Source organism: Dasypus novemcinctus, chromosome 24 (assembly GCF_030445035.2).
Source record: "Dasypus novemcinctus isolate mDasNov1 chromosome 24, mDasNov1.1.hap2, whole genome shotgun sequence".
Lineage (NCBI taxonomy): Eukaryota > Metazoa > Chordata > Mammalia > Cingulata > Dasypodidae > Dasypus > Dasypus novemcinctus.
In genome coordinates, this window is record NC_080696.1 from 30381816 (window position 1) to 30400438 (window position 18623).

Sequence of the window (18623 nt, forward strand, 5' to 3'; positions counted from 1 at the left end):
AGGCTCAGTCTTCAGCCACAACCACCTCTTGGTTGTAGACTCTCAAATGAGGAAGGGCCATGGGGCACCTCAGATGGGATGAGAGGCCCTGGGACAGAGTGCAGGCACAGGGAAGAGGACCTCTGTACTGTCCAGGGTCCTTCCTCAAACACTGATGTCAGCAACATTTCAGCTGTGCAATCGTAGCTGAGTCCTCTTTCACAATTGAGGACTCTCACAGTCACATGGCAATTCCCTCCCACAACTCTGCCCCTCCTCTGACACCGGGAAGGCAGAGCTTCTCTCCCACCAGAGTATGAAGGGGCCTCTCCGTGGCAGATATTAGGGCAGAGCAGGGGATGTTCATCCCTGTCTCCCAACCCATGTTGGCTGTGCCCATCCCTGTCTTTGCCACTGGGACTCACAGGTCAGTGCAGCCTGTTCTACAAATGCACGTTTCCTGTATACCTCTGGAAGGTGTTCTTCCCCTTCACCCACCCATCCAATCTCACTGTTCATACAGAATTCCATTTGGGAGCATTTTCTTCCTTCCCATCTCAGCATGAGACAAGATATGGAACACGTTTTTTATGAGCCTCTCTAGACATATATTGAAATGCTCATTACCCTGGCCATAACGATGCCCCCAATAGCTACACACTACCACTTTGTTCTGACAATGATCTTGTGGTCACAGGGCTGGGCCCATGGCCATCATCATGGGCCCCGTTCTTCCCCCAGCCCTTAGCCAATGCTGTCACATTGCATCATAAATACTTGAGGGCGGAGGATCTGTCTTTTAAGGCTTTTACCAAAACACTACCTAATAATAACAATAATATCAAACTCATTGGGATAGCCAGCTACAGTGCAAAGCAATTTGTATATATTAATCCATTTTGTGCCCATGACCACCCTATGAGGTTGGTAGGATTTTTAGCTCCATTTCAGAGTTGACGGAACTCAGGAAACAGAGAAGTTACATAACTTCTCCAAAGTCTCACAGCTAAGAACTCGTAGAGGTGGAATTCAAACCTACAAATCTGATTCCTAAGCCCGCTAGCTTAATTTTTACTCTTCTCAAACATACACTTCCCCCACTTCCATCCTCTTCCCTATCCTTTCCCCAGAATCACCACCTTCTGTCACCAGTAGGGGGAGAAATGGGATAGGGGAAGGAGAATTTTTAGCTCATCTCCTAGATCCCGGGATTCCCGCTTTCCTCAAACATGCAGGGTATCTCTGTATGGCCCTAGTCAACCTAAATATGAAACTCAACTCCTCTCATGATTTCCACAAAAATTTTCCACTCAAATAAGCATCACTGAGTTTAGTAGATCTTTACTGAAGGATTGGAGTTGGTAGGGAGGCAGCCCGCTGCTCAAAGCACAGATTCTACCATCATCTTCACTCCTCTCTAACTTGCGCCTGTACTTCGCCATCTGCCACCCCCTCACCCCACTATTAAATCAGTAGCTCAACCTACCAATCTCTTATTCTAAAATTTCAGGCCTAAATCCACCAAATTAATCTGTTAAAAAAAGGAAAAGTGCCCTACCTTTTAACAAAGTCTGATTCCTCGGGAGGTGCTCGGTTGTAAGCACCAAGAATAAATATTTTATTTTCACATTACTTTTGCCCTGCCTCGGGCCCCACCAGTCACTTTCCTGGGCAGTTGGTGAGGAGTAGCAAAAAACATGGGATAATTTGTAATACTTCATACTTCTGCTTCTAGATTTATTGATACACCCTCTCAGTTTTAGAGAACTTAAAATGATTACCTCTTTCCATGTCTTTGTTTTCTTTTTAGCAAATCAATTTTCTTGATATATATTAATAAAGCATACAATTCATCCAAAGTATACACTCAGTGGTATTTGGTGAAATCATGTTGTTGTGCATTCATCACTTCAAATCATTTCAGAGCATTTTCACTACTTCAATAATAAATAATAATAATAAACAAAAACCAGACAAGAAAATTCCCTATCTCCCAATCTCTCTATGTCTCACCTACTGCACACAGCTGCCATTTCTAGCTGTTCTTCCACAATTATTTATTTGTTTATTAAGCAGTTTTATTGAGATATATTCACATACCATACAGTCCCTCTAAAGTGTATAATCAATGGCTCCCAGTATAATCACAATATTGTGCTTTTATCATCACACAAATTTTAGAATTACCTAATTACTCCAAAAAGAAAAACTCCTCACCCCTTATTATGCCTTCTCTAAGCCCTACATAACCACTCAGATTTCATCTTTATAACTTGATTTATACTTACATTTTATATACATGGAATTATACAATATGTTCCACAATATATTTATTTCATAGTAGCGCTATCATGCAGTATTTGTCCTTTTGTGTCTGGCTTGCTTCACTCAACAGAATGTCCTCCAACTTCACCCATGTTGTCATATGCTTTACAACTTCATTTCTTCTTACAGCTGCGTAATATTCCATCATGTGAATACACCACAGATTGATTATCTGTTCATTGATGGGATGAACCCCTGGGTTGTTTCCAACTTTTGGCAATCATGAATAATGCTGCTATGAACATTACTGTGCAGATGTCTACTTTTGTCGCTGCTTTCAGTTCTTCTGGGTATATACCCTGTAGTGGTATATACCAGGGTCACATGGTAAATCTACATTCAACTTCTTTATGAACTGCCAACAGTCCTCCACAGTGGTTGTATCATTCTGCATTCCCATCTACAGGGAATAAGCATTCCTATTCTCTACATCCTTGTAGTTGTATTCTCAACACTTGTAGTTCCTGTCTTTTTAATAGTGTTCATTCTGATAGGTGTGAAATGACATCTCATTGTAGTTTTGATGTTCATTTCCCTAATCATTAGTGATGATGAACATTTTTTCTCTTTTTTTGCCATTTATATTTCTTCTTTGGACAAATGTCTATCCTATTCTTTTGCCCATTTTTAAATCAGGTTGTTTGTCTTTTTATTGTTGAGTTGTAACATCTCTTTATATATCATGGATATTAAACTTTTTTTGGACAAGTGATTTCCAAACATTTTTTCCCATTGTATGGGCTTCCTTTTCACCCTTTTCACAAAGTCCTTTGATGTGCAAAAGGGTTTAATTTTGAGGAGGTCCCATTTATCTATTTTTTCTTTTGTTGCTCATGGTTTGGGTATAAGGTCCAAGACACTACCACCTACCACAAGATCTTTAAGATGTTTCCCTACATTTTCTTTTAGTAGTTTTATGGTCCTAACTTTTATATTTAGGTCTTTGATCCATTTTGGGTAGATTCTTGTGTAGGGAGTGAGATAGGGGTTCTCTTTCATTCTTTTGGTTATAGATATTTAGTTCTCCCAGCACCATCTGTTGAAGAGACTGTTTGGTTTGTTTAACATGGACTTGGTAGGTTTGTCAAACCAATTGACTGTAGAGGTGAGGGTTTATTTCTGGACTTTCAATTCTGTTTCACTGATTGATATGTCTGTCTTTATGCCAGAACCATGCTGTTTTGACCAGTGTACCTTTGTAATATGTTTCAAGGTCAGGCTGTGAAATCCCTCCCGTGTTGCTCTTTTTTTTTTTAGAATGCATTTGCCTATTTGGGGCACTTTCCTTCTGAATGAATTTGATAATTGTCTTTTCTATTTCTATAAAGTAGACTGTTGGAATTTTGATTGGTATTGCTTTGAATGTATAAATCAGTTTGGGTAAGATTGACATCTTCACCAATCCATGGATTGGTCTTCCAATCCATGAACACAGAATGTCTTTCTGTTTGTTTAGGTCTTCATTGATTTCTTTTAGCACTGTATTGTAATTCTCTGCATATAGGTTCTGTACTTCTTTGGTTATATTGATTCCTATTTATTTGAGTCTTTTTTCTTGCTATTGTAAATGAAATTTCCCCCCTGATTTCCTCCTCAGATTGTTCAATACTAGTGTAGGGAAACATTACTGATTTTGCGTGTTGATCTTGTATCCTGCCATTTTGCTGAGCACGTTTTTTAGCTTAAGTAGGTTTGTTCAGAATTTTCTAAATATAGGATCATGTTATCCATGAATAGTGAGAGCTTTACTTCCTCTTCCCTTATTTGGATGGCATTTATTTATTATTTATTTATTTATGTGTAATTACTCTAGCTAGAACTTCTAGTACAATGTTGAATAACAGTGATGCCAGTGCCCATCCTTGTCTTGTTCCCAGTCTTAGAGGGAAAGCTTTCAAACTTTGCTCATTGAGTAGGATTGTTGGCTGTGGGTTTTTCATATATGCCTTTTATCATATTGAGGAATTGCCCTTCTATTGTTATCATTTGAAGTGTTTTTATCAAGAAAGGATGCTGGATTTTGTCAAATGCCTTTTTTATCCATCGAGATCATCATGTGGCTTTTTCCTTCAATTGGTTATTGTGGTGTATTACATTGATTGATTTTCTTATGTTGAGACAGCCTTGCATACAAGTAATAAATCCCACTTGGTTGTGCTGTCTAAGTCTTTTGATATCCTGTTGGATTTGATTTGCAAGTATTTTGTTGAGAATTTTTTCATCTATGTTCATTAGAGAGGTTGGTCCGTAATTTTCTTTTCTTGTGGTGTCTATATCTGGCTTTGGTATTAGGGTGATGTTGGCTTCATAAAATGTGTTGGGTAATTTTCCCTCTTCAATTTTTTGGAAGAGTTTAAACAGGATTGGTGTTAATTCTTTTCAAAATACTTGGTAGAATTTACCTTTGAAGCCATCTAGTCCTGGACTTTTCATTATTGGGACAGTTTTTTCCCCCATTACTGTTTTTTTATTTATTTTTAGAAGATACATAGATTATACAAAATGTTACATTAAAAAATAGAAGGCTCCCATATGCCCCATTCCCCACAATCCCCATTTTCCCCACATCAACAACTTCTTTCATTAGTGTAGTACAGTCATTGCATTTGATGAATACATTTGGGAGCACTGCTATACAGCAGGGATTATAGTTTACATTGTAGTTTATACTCTCTCCCAGTCCATTCATGGAGTTATGGTAGGATATATAATGTCCCAGATCTGTCCCGTAATATCATTCAGGACAACTCCAAGTCCCAAAAATGCCTCTATATCACACCTCCTTTTCCCTCTCCCTGCCTTCAGCAACTCCCATGGCCACTGTCTCTACATCAATGATATAATTTCTTCCATTTCTAGAGTCACAATAATTCTATAGTAGAATACCAGTAAGTCCACTCTAATACATAATTTATTCCTCCCTTCTGAGGACCCTGGGATGGTGATGCCCACGCCCACCTCTCAATCAAGGGGGGCTTTGATCCCACATGGCTGGTGAATGGGACTCTCATGCCTGCAGTATAGACTCTCCCTTGGTTCCCCAGTGTGGTGGTTGTCCATCCTCACCTCCCTGTCAGCTGACCTGGGTAAGTCCAATGAACTAGAGGCCCTAGCTGGCACTTGGACAGTCCAGAGATTTAAGTCTCCTGGGCATACACCAACCCCAGTGCAACCACAGGTTCAATTAAAGGGACAGAAGAGGCATGTGTAGAGAAGTCACATATGAGTCCAACTCCATCACACTCAGGAGCACAAATTCCAAAGTAGGTCCACTGGCAAGGGACTGAACTCTCGAGCCATCTACCATGACCATAGGACCTGTAGTCCTCAGGAGTACCACTGCCTGGGGTTGTATATACTTTGGCTATCTCTGAGATCCTGCTGAGACATGCATAAGCATGACCCCTCTGATGACTTTCTGACACATTTTGAAGTCTCTTAGCCATATAAACTCATTTTATTTTACCATTTACCTCTTTTATTCAAGGTCTTTTCCTAGTTGCATCGCCAGCTGGTGCTTGGTAGTACTCCCTCAGCACCAGGGAGACTTATCCCTGAGAGTCATATCCCACACTGGGGGGAAGGTAATGCATCTGTATGTTGAGTTTGGCTTAGAGAGTGGCCACATTTGAGCAACATGGAGGACCTTAGGAGGTAACTTTAGGCACCCTGCAACACTAGGCCAAGTTGAAAGCTCAAGCACACAGGCTCATAAGCATAGTCATCAGTATCAAGGGCCCATCGTTGGACCATCCTTCTTCACCAGTCACCACTCTTGCACTTGAGAGACTTCAACTCATTAACTTGATTTTGGAAATTTGTATGCATCTTATTAATAAGTTTTCTCAAATCCTGCATCTCTTCTGGGGCTTTGGTATATTCCTCTTCTGGGTCCATGTTTTCCATTTTCTTAGTATGGCTCATAATTTTTTGCTGATTTTGAGACATCTGATTAGGATGGTAGTTTACTCAGATGCTCAATTTCTCTCTCTTTTGTAGGGATTTAGTGATAGGAGATCATGTATTACTTCTCCTCTTTGATTTTTGGTTCAACCTGGATCATTAGGATTGTCCTTGTTAGTTGCTCAAAACTGGACTCTGTACCCAGTAATGGGTTGCAGACCTGCTTCCTAGACCCTTCGGGATGGAGGCTATAAAGGCCAGAAAAAACTTCTCTTCCTTCCTTCCTTCCATTTTCTCACATGTACTTCCTTGGTCTGCCAGCAGATGGTTCTCTTTGACAGCTCTCTCAGTTCAATGCCACATCGAACTGTGTATGCTGAAACACTGATGGGATCAATGTGATAGACATTCCTGCCTTGAGGTGAAGAGCCTAGTAATTCCAACTTTCTCAGAGACAGTTCTTCAGCCTTCCTGGCAGCCCCCTCCCTTTTCCCAGGAAGGAAATAATTCCACTCCTCTCTGCATCCTTAACAATCAGGCCCAGTTAGTCCCAGTCTCTTTACTTCCAGATCTCCTTAGTCCCGAGGGCTCCCCAGGCTAACAGTGGCGTGGCCTCACCCAGCCTGGAAGGGCTTGTGGGACCAGCAGACCAAATTTGTGGGTGAAACGCTGAGTCAGTCTTAGGCTGTGTCCCTCTCTCTACCCTTTCTTGGGCCATTGGATCCCTGGAACCCCCTCTGCTGTAGCTGGCCCAGAGGGAAGATGCTGGCAGTAGCAGCTGTAGCTTTTAACTCACAGTTTTGCCATTGTGATTCTTTTACTTTTTCCCTCTCTCTTCTGGGTGGTGTTGAGCCTTGATCTGTTGTCCTAAACCCTAGAAGATTTTTTTCCAGGCCATTTCAGAATGTTCTCTAGCTATTTTTCTGGGAGAGAAGAGAGTCTTGTATCTTTCTAGCCCAGCATCTTCCTGGAAGTCCTCCACATCTTTCATCTCTCCCTGGGTGTAAGTGTGACCAGGAAGGTTGGGTCGTTCTTGAAGCTGGGTCTTCCAACTGATCCTGCCCAGCCTTAAGGTCAGGGTCTCCTGCTTGTCTCTGCCCCCACCTGCAGTGAAGGTGAATGAGGTCTTGGGGACACTGTTCTGGCTACCTCTGTCCTCTGCCCTTACACTCATACCCAACATATGCACAACTGGGGCTTGGCCTCTAGTATGGAGGTATGAGTCTTCATAGCTCCTACCATGATCCAGGCTTTACCTACTGCCTGCCATTTTCTGACCCTTGTATCCAAGTCTTAGCTTGGTGAAGTTGGCCCTGAAATGCCCATCATCTCTTCAACAAAGGAAGTGCAATAGGCTTTGCCATTCTACTCTCCAAGGTCCCCAGGACCCTAGTCTGACTAGGACAGTGCATCTGTAGGAACTTGCCTCATATGATTGGTACCAAGATTGGTGTCAGGAAGTGGGTACCTGGGGGCCCCCAAATCCTGTGTGGGGCCAGATTCCACAGTGGGAAACCCAGACCCTGGGCTACTTTGGAGTTAATCTTAGACTAATGGGAGAGTCCTTTTTTTTTTTGGAGAGGCCTTATTTAAAGACAGTCCTTCCCCCAGGTTCTAGCTTTTGGGGCACACTCCCTGGGGAGCTAAGTCACTCCTGTTGTAAATTCCAATTCCCTCCCTTCTGAAGTGAGACCACCTGTCCCTGAGGGCAGCCCTTTTTCTTGACTGACTTCTGAAGGAATTATATTCAACAGAGTGAGACTCAGAGGAGCCTCCCAGATCTATCTGGAAGGCTCGCCCTCCCACTAGTGTTTCCCTTCTGAACATCCTTACCCTGTCCAATAGCCAGAGCCTGGTGCTTCCCTGCCTTCTCTCCAGCCTTTCATCTCCTGGGGTCCCTTCTTCCCACACCCCAGCAGTATTAGGCAGTTCCATGGCTGACCCACTTTCCAAGGAAAAAATGTTCAGTAGCCCCCAACTCAGCAGAAGTGGGGGACGGCAGTTTGTGCAAGCTCCTGGAACTGAAGAATGATCTCCTTGATGCTCTCCTTACCAGACCTGGGCAGAGAAAGCTCCATAATTTCCACATGGGATATGAATGTGGAGGGTATATCTTTTCCACAGACACTACACTACTCAAGTGCCAAACTTCTCTTTCCCATTATATTAATTGAGCAGTGAACGTGGTGGTAGAGGTAGGTCTGGACCTGGGCCCTCGTGGTCAACCCAATGAGGAAGGGGCTGCCTCAAACAGCTTGTAGCTCTTTGAGCTCAATATACAAGGCACATTTTGGCATTAGCTTTGGACCTCTGCTTCAATGACATGACAATGGGAAAAATCCCACTCAACATATTTTACCAATCATATATTAAATTTTTAATGAAATAATGAGTACTATTTTGTAATCAGCTTTTATTTTTGGTGAACAATGCATTGTAAATGTCATGTGCAGTCAAAAAATTTGAACCTATACTGATCATTTGTAATGGTTACACATTCCATTGTATGTTTGGCCCTCAACTAATTAAACAAAAATACTGTTGTTGGACATTTATCTTGTTTCAAGATTCTTTTTCTTTTCTATCAATACCAGCTCTTCCCTGCTGTGAACATTCTTAGACCTAAGTCCCTGCTCAGTGTCTTTTATGTGTTCCTTAATACAAACCCATACAATTGAATTGCTGGGTTAATGTATATAAACTTTAAGGCTTTTGATATATGTCACCAAAGTGATTTTTAGACAGCTGGTACCAACCTCCACATCCATCAATATAGTGTGAGAGTACCCTTTTTTGTTGTTGTTGTTCATTTAAATTTCATATTTTTTCCCTTTTTTTTTTTTTGTTTCTTTTTTTGTTGTTGTTGCTGAGCGTACCCTTTCCCTCACACATTAATTTATTATACTTAAGGCTCTTGGCTGCAGGCAATAGAAGCTGACCATGCTACATTTAACCAGAAAGGAATTTTGTGAATAGGAAATCGAGAAGCTCACATTCTCACTGCAAAGGTGGAAAAGAGGCTTGAATCTGAGCAGCCTGGAACAGGCCCACAACTGTGCCATGGAAATGGTTCTGCTGAAGAAGTTGCTCCTGCTCCTGCTGCCAAAGTGAGACAGAGCTCTTCCTGCCATTTGCTTCTTGAGTCTATTGTCCATGGCAAGGTCTGACCAGGCTGCATATGATTGGCAGATACTGAGTCACATGATTAGGCCCTAACTTTAAGGGAGGCTGGGAAACTAAGTATGGCATTTTCGGCTCATACTGTAATAACTAGTATTTCCTTTATAAAGATCATAAAATTAGGAAATTTGCCAAACACAGAACAGGATTTATATGATAAGGGCACTGCTGCAATCAGCTCACCAATAGGTTGGCTTGAAGGGAAGGCAATGCAGAACTTTATGAAATAAAGGTCAGAGAGGGACACAAGAGAGGAGAAAAGATGGGACCAGGGGATTCACAGCTTCTGGAACTAAGAGCCTCGACCCTAGTTTCTGCGTCATATTTATTAGGAACTCCAAAGCAGCTGTTTGCTATCGGAACTGCAACATCATCTACAATAACAGGGAACAACTGCATCATCTGCAATAAGGCATCATCTACAATAAGGCAACATCTACAATAGAATGGGTGAAACTTTTCCCCACATTTCCCCCTTTTTGATTTGTAAAGCAACAAAGGCAGATTCGGTGGTTTCTTGCTGCTTCATACCCCGAAGGGCTCGTTGTGTGCATCTGATGACTAAGTTCAAAAGAAACAAGGACAAACAAACAACATTTCTCCCAGAATACCGCCTCCCCTCCTTTTCCCAAGTCATAGGTTTTAGTGACTGTAGTCCGTCAGCAATTCCAGCCATTATTACATTTTGTAATTTTTCTTCCAAGTTTAGAAAAGCATTTTATACATAACCCGTAACTACAGCAGATTATACAAACTTCCAACTGGCAGACATTTAATGAATAGACTTTCATTTCTCATGGGCTTAAAATTCCAAACTGACAAGGCTATATAGGCCATTCTAGTCCATATTTTATCCCCATTCCTGAGGATTCTGTGATGGTGATGCCCGCTCCACCTCTAATTGAGCAGCTTCGATTCCACAACTATTTCCTAAAAATTCATTCACACTCCATAAAATTTACCTTCTCCAAGTATGTAACTCATGGTTTCTAGCATACTTACAAAATTGTGTAACCATCACCACCGTCTAACCCCAGATTATTTTCCTCACTGCCCGCCAGAAAACCCATACCAAATTAGTACTAACCCATTCTTCCCTACCCCCAAGACCCTAGTAAGCAATAATCAACATTCACCTATTCTAGACATTTCATAGAAATGGAATCATACAATACAGTCCTTTGTGTTTGACTCCTTTCACTTAGCATAATGTTTTCAAGGTTAATACATGTTGTGCTGAATCAGTACTTCATTCCTTTTTATAGCTGAATAATATTCCAATGTATGGATATGTTTTGCTTACCCATTCATCATTTGATGGTCATTCGGTTTGTGCCATTTTTTTCATTATTATTAAGAACATTTGTGTACAAGTTTTGTGTGTGTGTATTTGTGGACATATGTTTTCAGTTATCTTGAGTGTACCTTAGGATGGAATTGCTGGGTTATATGACAACTTTATGTCTAAATTTTTGAGGAAATGTCAAACTGTTTTCCAAAGCGGTTGCACTATTTTACAGTCCCTTTAGAAATGTATGAGTGTTTCAGTTTCTCCACATCCTTGCTGTATTAGTTGGACAAAGGGGTGCTGATGCAAAATACCAGAAATCAATTGGTTTTTATAAAGGGTATTTATTTGGGGCAGAAGTTTACAGTTACAAAGCCATAAAGCCTAAGTTATTTCACTCCCACCAAAGTCTATTGCCACATGTTGGAGCAAGATGGCTGCTGACATTTGTGAGGGTTCAGGCTTCCTGGGTTCTTCTCTTCCCAGGGATTGCTTCTTTACCAGCTCAGGTCCTCTGCTAGCTCCACAAGCCGGCTGTAGACTATTAGGCAAGTGGCTTGTTTCTCTTCCTGGGGCCTTTTCTCTTTACTCAAGACCAAGCTCCTCTGTATGCTTACTTCCTGGGGCTCCAGCTGAAAACTCCCAACTCTGTCCTTTGCCATGTCTTTTCTCTGTGAGTCTCTGCCCACCAAGGGGGTGGGATGCAATGTCCTATTGTTGTGGTCCAATCAAAGCCTGAATCATTATTTAATCAAGTAAACTTCTGAATCCAATATAATCTCATATGTCCAGAGGAAAAGAATAATTCACAAACATAATCCAATATCTATTTTTAGAATTTATAAATAATGCCAAACAGCTACACTTGCCAATACTTATTGTCTCTTTTGATTATAGCCATCCTAGTGAGTATGAGGTGGGTTGGCTTTGGTTTGCATTTCCCAAATTACTAATAATGTTGAACATCTTAACATGTACTTGCCATTTGTACATCTTTTTTTTTTTTAGAAATTTTTAAAAAAGATTTATTTATTTATTTCTCTCCCCTTCCCCTGTTGTCTCTTCTCTGTGTCTATTTGCTGCGTCTTCTTCGTCCGCTTCTGTTGTTGTCAGCAGCACAGGAATCCGTGTTTCTTTTTGTTGCGTCATCTTGTTGTGTCAGCTCTCCATGTGCGCGGCACCATTCCTGGGCCAGCTGCACTTTCTTTCACACTAGGCGGCTCTCCTTACGGGGCGCACTTCTTGCGTGTGGGTCTCCCCTATGCGGGCGACACCCCTGCATGGCACAGCATTCCTTGCACCATTAGCGCTGCGCATGGGCCAGTTACACACGGGTCAAGGAGGCCCGGGGTTTGAACTGCGGACCTCCCATGTGGTAGACAGACGCCCTAACCACTGGGCCAAGTCCGCCGCCTGTACATCTTCTTTTAAAATTTTCGAGTTGGAAGAATCCTTTATACATTCTGGGTCAATTATGACTTGTAAATATTTTCTTCCATTGTATAAGTTGTCTTTTTGATTACTTCATAGTGCCCTTTGAATTTTTAATTTTGATGAAGTCCTGTTTATTTTTTCTTTGGTTGCTTGGACTTTGATGCCATATCTAAGAAACCACTGCCTAGTCAAAAGTCAAAATTAAGAAAACAGTTCCATTTATAAAAGCATTAAAAAGAATACACTATAATATTAGGAACATATTAAACACAATAACGGCAAGATTTGTATATTGGTAACTACAAAACAATGTTGAAAGAAATTGAAGAACTCCTAAATAAATCAAAAGCCTTTCCATGTTCATGAATTGGTAGAGCTAGTGTTGTTAAGATGAAAATACTCTCCAAATTCATCTGCAGATAAAACATAATTCCAATCAAAACCTCAGCAGCCTTCATTATAGATACTGACAAGCTGATGCTAAAATGCATATGGAAGTACAAGGGGACAGGAATAGACAAGACAACCTTTAAAAGGAACAAAATTGGGGGACTCACACTTCCTGATTTCAAAACTTACTGCAAACTTCACTACTACAAAGCTTCACTGATTGAGAGTCTGTGGTACTGCCAAAAAGATAGACATTTAGAAAAACAGAATGGAATTGAGAGTCCAGAAATAAATTCATGTGTCTATGGTCAAATAGCCAAGACCATTCAATGGTGAAAGAATTCTCTCTTTACCAAATAGTGCTGGAATAACTGAATAGCCACCTGACAAGGTGGTGCTTCTGAGGTACAACTTTATCAAGATACATTAGTGACTTCATCCTGTACACAAAGAATAAGCATAACCACAATTTACTGGTTATAATTAATAATGAGTCAAGCATCTTGCATTGATTATATTATGTTATTCTTGCCATTACTCTATAAGGTGCGTTTTATAACCTCCATTTGCAAATAATCCAAGTGAAGCTCAGAGAAGACAAAAGTCTACCTGAAAATCACACAGCAATGAATTGTAGGAGAAAATAAAAACCATGAGTATTTCTGATATTGCTAGTGACAAGAACAGAGGAACCAGGGATTCTCTAAGAACAAACCCAGATAGAAAGCCTACAGCCAGGCAGGGAAGGGTGAGGGGAACTTTCAGGAAAAGCAAGGTCAGGATTCTGGTCTCAGTGTGGCTCACACCTGGCCAGGGATGATGCATCTCTCTGCCCCACCACACCCTGGACACCCACAGGCAAAGTGCCAAGCACAGCATGTCACAACAATACATCCCTCCAGAAACCCCTCAATGTATCCAAATTGATACTATGAAGTGTGAATCATGAGATAAACAAGTACTTCAAGTGGAGCTACTGCCACCTCCATAGATTAACAAGGGGCAGGATCCAGAAAAATTTAGAGGTTAATAATTGATCTTGGAGTGGCAGAGGCAGTCCAGGGATGCCACGTAAGTGAGGTCCAAGAGGTCCAGCCTGAAAGTGCCACTGGTGAGCAAGTGATATCTGCAGGAGGGATTCTTTCAAAGGCAATTTTTGAGTTGTCCTATTCATTTGGTACCAAGAGACTCAATAATTACCTCTTGGGTTTCCAGCATGCTACATTCATTGTGTCTTTAAATGCCACTAAAACAGTGCAAGGTATGACCTGTTATTCCCCAATGTGGAGATGAAAAAACTGTGCCTAGGCAGGTCCAGTGAGTTGCACAACTTGTTAGCACGTCATCTAGGCCTGGGCAGTCATCCTTCCCCTTTACCCAGGGACATCTGCACGAGTGGAAGATGGAATAGGTGTTCTCCACACAGACGAAAAGGCATTGAAATAATGTGACTCCCCCTCACTAGGCATTTGACTCCATTTCCTCCCCCTCCCTATCCCATCCCCCTCTTCACATCCTATAATTCCCACTTCCCCCCTGTGGGAAAGGGTTAAGTTCAATTTTCACAAAGGGGCAGCTGGAGCGGGCTCTGCTGTTCCAGCAGGAAAGGTAGGGGTTCTAGCGGCTTTGGCGCGCCAAGAATTTGAAAAATGGCACCGATGCAAGGGAGGGCCAATGGTGAGTGCTGGGGGTGGGGCCAAAGCGAGACGGCCAATGGTGAGGAGCGGGGGCGGGGCCAACAGAGAAAAAGGTGCCAAATTAGAAAAGCGCGCCAGGAATGAAAGCGGCGCCAACCATCCCAGCCCGCCAGAGTGTAGGGAAAGCGAGACCCGCGACTGAGAGCGGAACCGGGGATTTACTTAGATGATTCTGATAGGCTATAACCCTTGAAGTACCCAATCAATGGGGAACAGGGGAGGGACCTGTGTGTTAGGTTTAGGGTATAAATGTCCATTTTATTTGATGTTTGGCGCGCCAGGCATTTTATCCAGGTTGTGCGCCCGTTCTTGCAAGATCCTTAATAAAATTATTTTCTCCTCCACAATCAGGTGAGCTTTTGTTTTGTTACAGGTGCAGCTTTCTTTCTAACACCCCACAGAGCAGATACTTGTTCATCTAAATCTACTTCCTCTTCTGGAAGGAGTTAGGAAATTTTTCTTTTTGTTGGGTACAGGGACATGCAAATTCTGAGGTCCACACGACACTGCATTTGGTCAAGTTTTACCAACTATGTAAAGTGTCATAGTCGGGAGTCGTTTCAGAAACAGATTTTGTTTCACTCCAAAGTGACCTGGTCCTGGAAAACCCTCCGCCTTGCCCCAGCTCAGGAGCTCTGATTTGGGGCTGGCACAGAACAAGGCCACAAGCCACCTGCAAGGATTCTTCTTAGCCTGGGGCTCCCAAATGGGGAATTAAAGGAAGACCTCAAGATGGGTGTGGGGCCAAGTGGGGAGAGCACAGACCCCAAGGCAGGAGGGAGCTTCCTTTCCCCTGGGCATGTCCAAGCCTCTCTGAAATCTTAGCAGCAGTAACTCCTCACCTTTAGCATTCATCTGCCTGGTTTTGATTTCACAATCCAGAAGCAGGAACTATTCACATCTAGAAGCAAGCTGCTTCCTTCTGGTCATAGTCACTTCCTCTTCTGTCCTAGGGGGTGGGGCTCTCTTATCTGGGTGCAGAGTCCCAGGCCTCCGCAGCACAGGCGCTGGGACAGAGCAAGCTCCACAGGCATCCACGATGCCCATTTGTGCCTCCCGGGCTCACCCTCCTCGGCCTTCCCTGCTGCTGGCTCTGCTGCTGGTCCTCACAGGTGAGCCTTGTCTGGGGTACAGCCCCCTCCTTCCTGCCCCTCGACCTCCCCCTATTCCCAGATTTCCAGTTTTCCAGGGAAGCCCTGATGCCCCATCTAGGGCTGAAAGGGAAGACTGAGGATTGGGCATACCTGAGAGCACAGAGTCAGGAATCGGAGCATTTTCACTCCAGATCAATCACCTGCAGTTGCTTACCAGAGCCGCGTCTCAGAAGATGCTTCAAACTACAACCACCACCTTAATACTAATTATACCTTTATAGAAATTTTGACTGACAGATCCCTTTTCAGAGATCTTTATTGAAAGCCTTGCACGTTTTGAGGCTAAGAGAGGTGAAGGAACTTGCCCAAGGCCAAACAGAGCGAGCACGGAGACAACCCCATGGCAGTCTGGCTCCAAGCCTAGAGCTCTCTGTTCACCACTTAGAGGATGGGATGCCTGAAGTGGCGCCTGCTCGAGCTGGGCCAAGATGCAATGCTTCTCTGGCGAAGTCCAGCCACCATCCCTCCCATGCTGTGGCTGGGGCTGCTTTGCCTCTGTTTTCTTTCTCTTTCTCCCTTTGTCAGTGATCTTGGAGTCTCACCACCCATCCTCTGCAGCCTCTTCAACTTTAAGGAGCTCTGTGTTTTTCTACTTCATAGGTTCCCATAGCTTCTCTGGTCTCCACTTTCATGTGGACATTAACCAAATCATGCAGGCATTAAGGCCATTCTTATGGCAGCCTGAGAGTGCCCCTGCATACAGCACCCCCTGCAAATCATGTCTTTTCTCCCAGCCATGGAGCATACTTTACTGTCCCAGGGCTGGGCTCACCCCTGCCAGCTCCCCACCCTGGCCCTGCCATGTTGCTGCAATGTCTGACTTTTAAATTATTCCCATTATACATACACTGCACAGGATACCAACAGTGACAGTTCACCATGACCCTGATAAGGCAGGCATACTTCATAGCCTTTGGTGGCTATTAACTCGTCTAATCACCACAACACTTCTGTGTGAGAACTATTACCTTATCTCCAATTTATAAATGGGGACATGAAGGCAGGCAGCCTCACTTGCCTGATGTCACCTTCCTAAGCGAATGAGTAGCCAGGATTTAAATCCTGGCCTCAGAGCTCATCCTTATAACCTTGCTACACTACTCGGTTCTCCGTGGAAGCTCATTGCAGAAAAATTAGAAAATAGAACTAAAATGATGAAAAATCATCACCCATCCCTCCAATCAGATATAATCAGAGTTAAATTCAGGTGTGTGTCCTCTCAGACTTCTATTCATGGTGTTTTAGATGCTTTCTATGTGCTAAGTTTTTTACAGAGCTGTATCATGTTGTTTTGTTTTTTTTTTTAAGATTTATTTATTTCTCCTCCCCTGCCCCATTCGCCCCATTGTGAGCTTTCTGTGTCTTTTCGCTGTGTGTTCTTTGTCTGCCTGTATTCTCATTAGGTGACTCCGGGAACCAATCCTGGGACCTTCCCAAGTGGGAGAGAGACAATTACTCTCTTGCACCACCTCTTCTACCTGTTCTGTTACGTCTTCTTATTTTCTCTCCTCTGTGCCTCCTGTTGCATCATCTTGCTTCGCCAGCTCTCCACATCAGCCGGCACTCCTGCATGGGCCAGCTTGCCCTCACCAGGAGGCCCTGGGCATTGAACCCTGGACCTCCTATATGGTGGATGGGAAGAGCCCAATTGGTTGAGCCACATCCATTTCTCTCTATCATGTATTTTACTTTAATTTAATCCTCCAACCTCTGAGCCTAGCATATAAACTGCACTTGCATTTAATCCTAAAACAAATTAAATATTTATGTATTTAAAGTAAGTATAAAAATAAATATTATATATATTTATGCATCTGTATGTATATGTGTACATGAGTGTAAGTGTATTAGCACATTCACACATGGGATTTTTAGAAAGCATCTCCTTGCTGTTGTCTTTAAATCATTTTCAGTCAATGAAAAAGTGACACACTGAACAGATGTTTAATTTTCCTTCTCTCCCACTCACCTTCCATTTCCACTTTTCGACCCTTATTCCTTACCTTCTATCCAACTCTTAGGATATACAAACTCCCTTTTTGGTAAAGTGAGTATTTTTCTCAAAGAAGTATTTCTGTGCATCACTATCTTGGACTTCTTTCTTCTGTGCGGTGTAGGGATGGGAGGGAATGAAGGTGATGAAGAGTTTACTTGAGCTTCCCCTCCCCCATCTCCTCTCCAGACTTAAAAACCCAAATTCATCACTGTTGTTCCTACACCAAAGGACCACCCCTATTAATAGGATGTGCACACCTTAGTAGGTGAGTTCAGTTACAAATAGTGCTAAGAGGTTGGGTTTTACCAGCACACATGGGAACCACAAATTCTCTCCTTGTGGAGTAGCTGGGAAATAGAAAAAGACAACAAAATCACAGGATTTACTTGTGGAACCACAATAGCATGCTCCTCTGATTATATCCTTACCACCAGAACCCATGCCTGTTTCTTGGGAAATTTTTGGTAAGAATTTTTACATTTCTCTCTGTCTCCAGAAAGTCTCTCATCTCTGAGGTTATGAAATAGAGAACTGGAGACTCTTCCACCTGCAGTTAAATGATTGGCCCTTCAACTCATAGGCCAAACACTCTCACATGGCCGTAAACGACACCTACAATTCTTTTCTTTTTTTTTTTAAAGATTTATTTATTTATTTAATTCCCCCCCCCTCCCCTGGTTGTCTGTTCTTGGTGTCTATTTGCTGCGTCTTGTTTCTTTGTCCGCTTCTGTTGTCGTCAGCGGCACGGGAAGTGTGGGCGGCGCCATTCCTGGGCAGGCTGCACTTTCTTTTCACACTGGGCGGCTTTCCTCACGGGCGCACTCCTTGTGCGTGGGGCTCCCCCACGCGGGGGACACCCTTGCGTGGCACGGCACTCCTTGCGCGCATCAGCACTGCGCATGGCAGTTCCACACGGGTCAAGGAGGCCCGGGGTTTGAACCGCGGACCTCCCATATGGTAGACGGACGCCCTAACCACTGGGCCAAAGTCCGTTTCCCTACAATTCTTTTCAAAGCACATTTCTGAAGGCTGCTATTTCTTTGCTTGCTTGTCCCGTAATTCCCTCTGTTGAGGAGGAAATTTCTCAAGTCTTCCAGCTTTGGAGCCTGGTTTGTTTCTTTTTCCTAGAGTCATTTTGTTCCATCAAAAAGCTCTGCTGAGGGCTACAATCTTACCTGGGTCTTCCGTGACATAGTTTCTCCACTCCAGGGCTAACAAGGGGTACAAGGGCCTTGGCATTGATTGGATCTTTGCTGGGCACTGAGTTCTAATTGATA

At 42.9% G+C, this 18623-nt stretch overlaps 1 protein-coding gene across 5 annotated transcripts in view; it reads left to right on the plus strand.

Annotated features, from left to right (window-relative positions):
- LOC101419820 (signal-regulatory protein beta-1-like) overlaps window positions 1-18623 on the plus strand; it is an 89461-nt gene that overhangs the window by 49313 nt on the left and 21525 nt on the right. For 2 of the 5 annotated variants that reach the window (XM_071211613.1, XM_071211611.1), the window contains exon 2: window positions 9118-9314. The exons of 2 other annotated variants lie outside the window; for them this stretch is intronic. Coding sequence is in view for 1 of the 3 variants with exons in the window: in XM_058286819.1 (XP_058142802.1) it covers window positions 15236-15308 (73 nt within the window). In the remaining 2 variants the exon portion in view is untranslated. Of the gene's footprint in view, window positions 1-9117; window positions 9315-15180; window positions 15309-18623 lie in introns of those variants that run through there. One more of the 5 variants, XM_058286819.1, reaches the window with a different exon arrangement.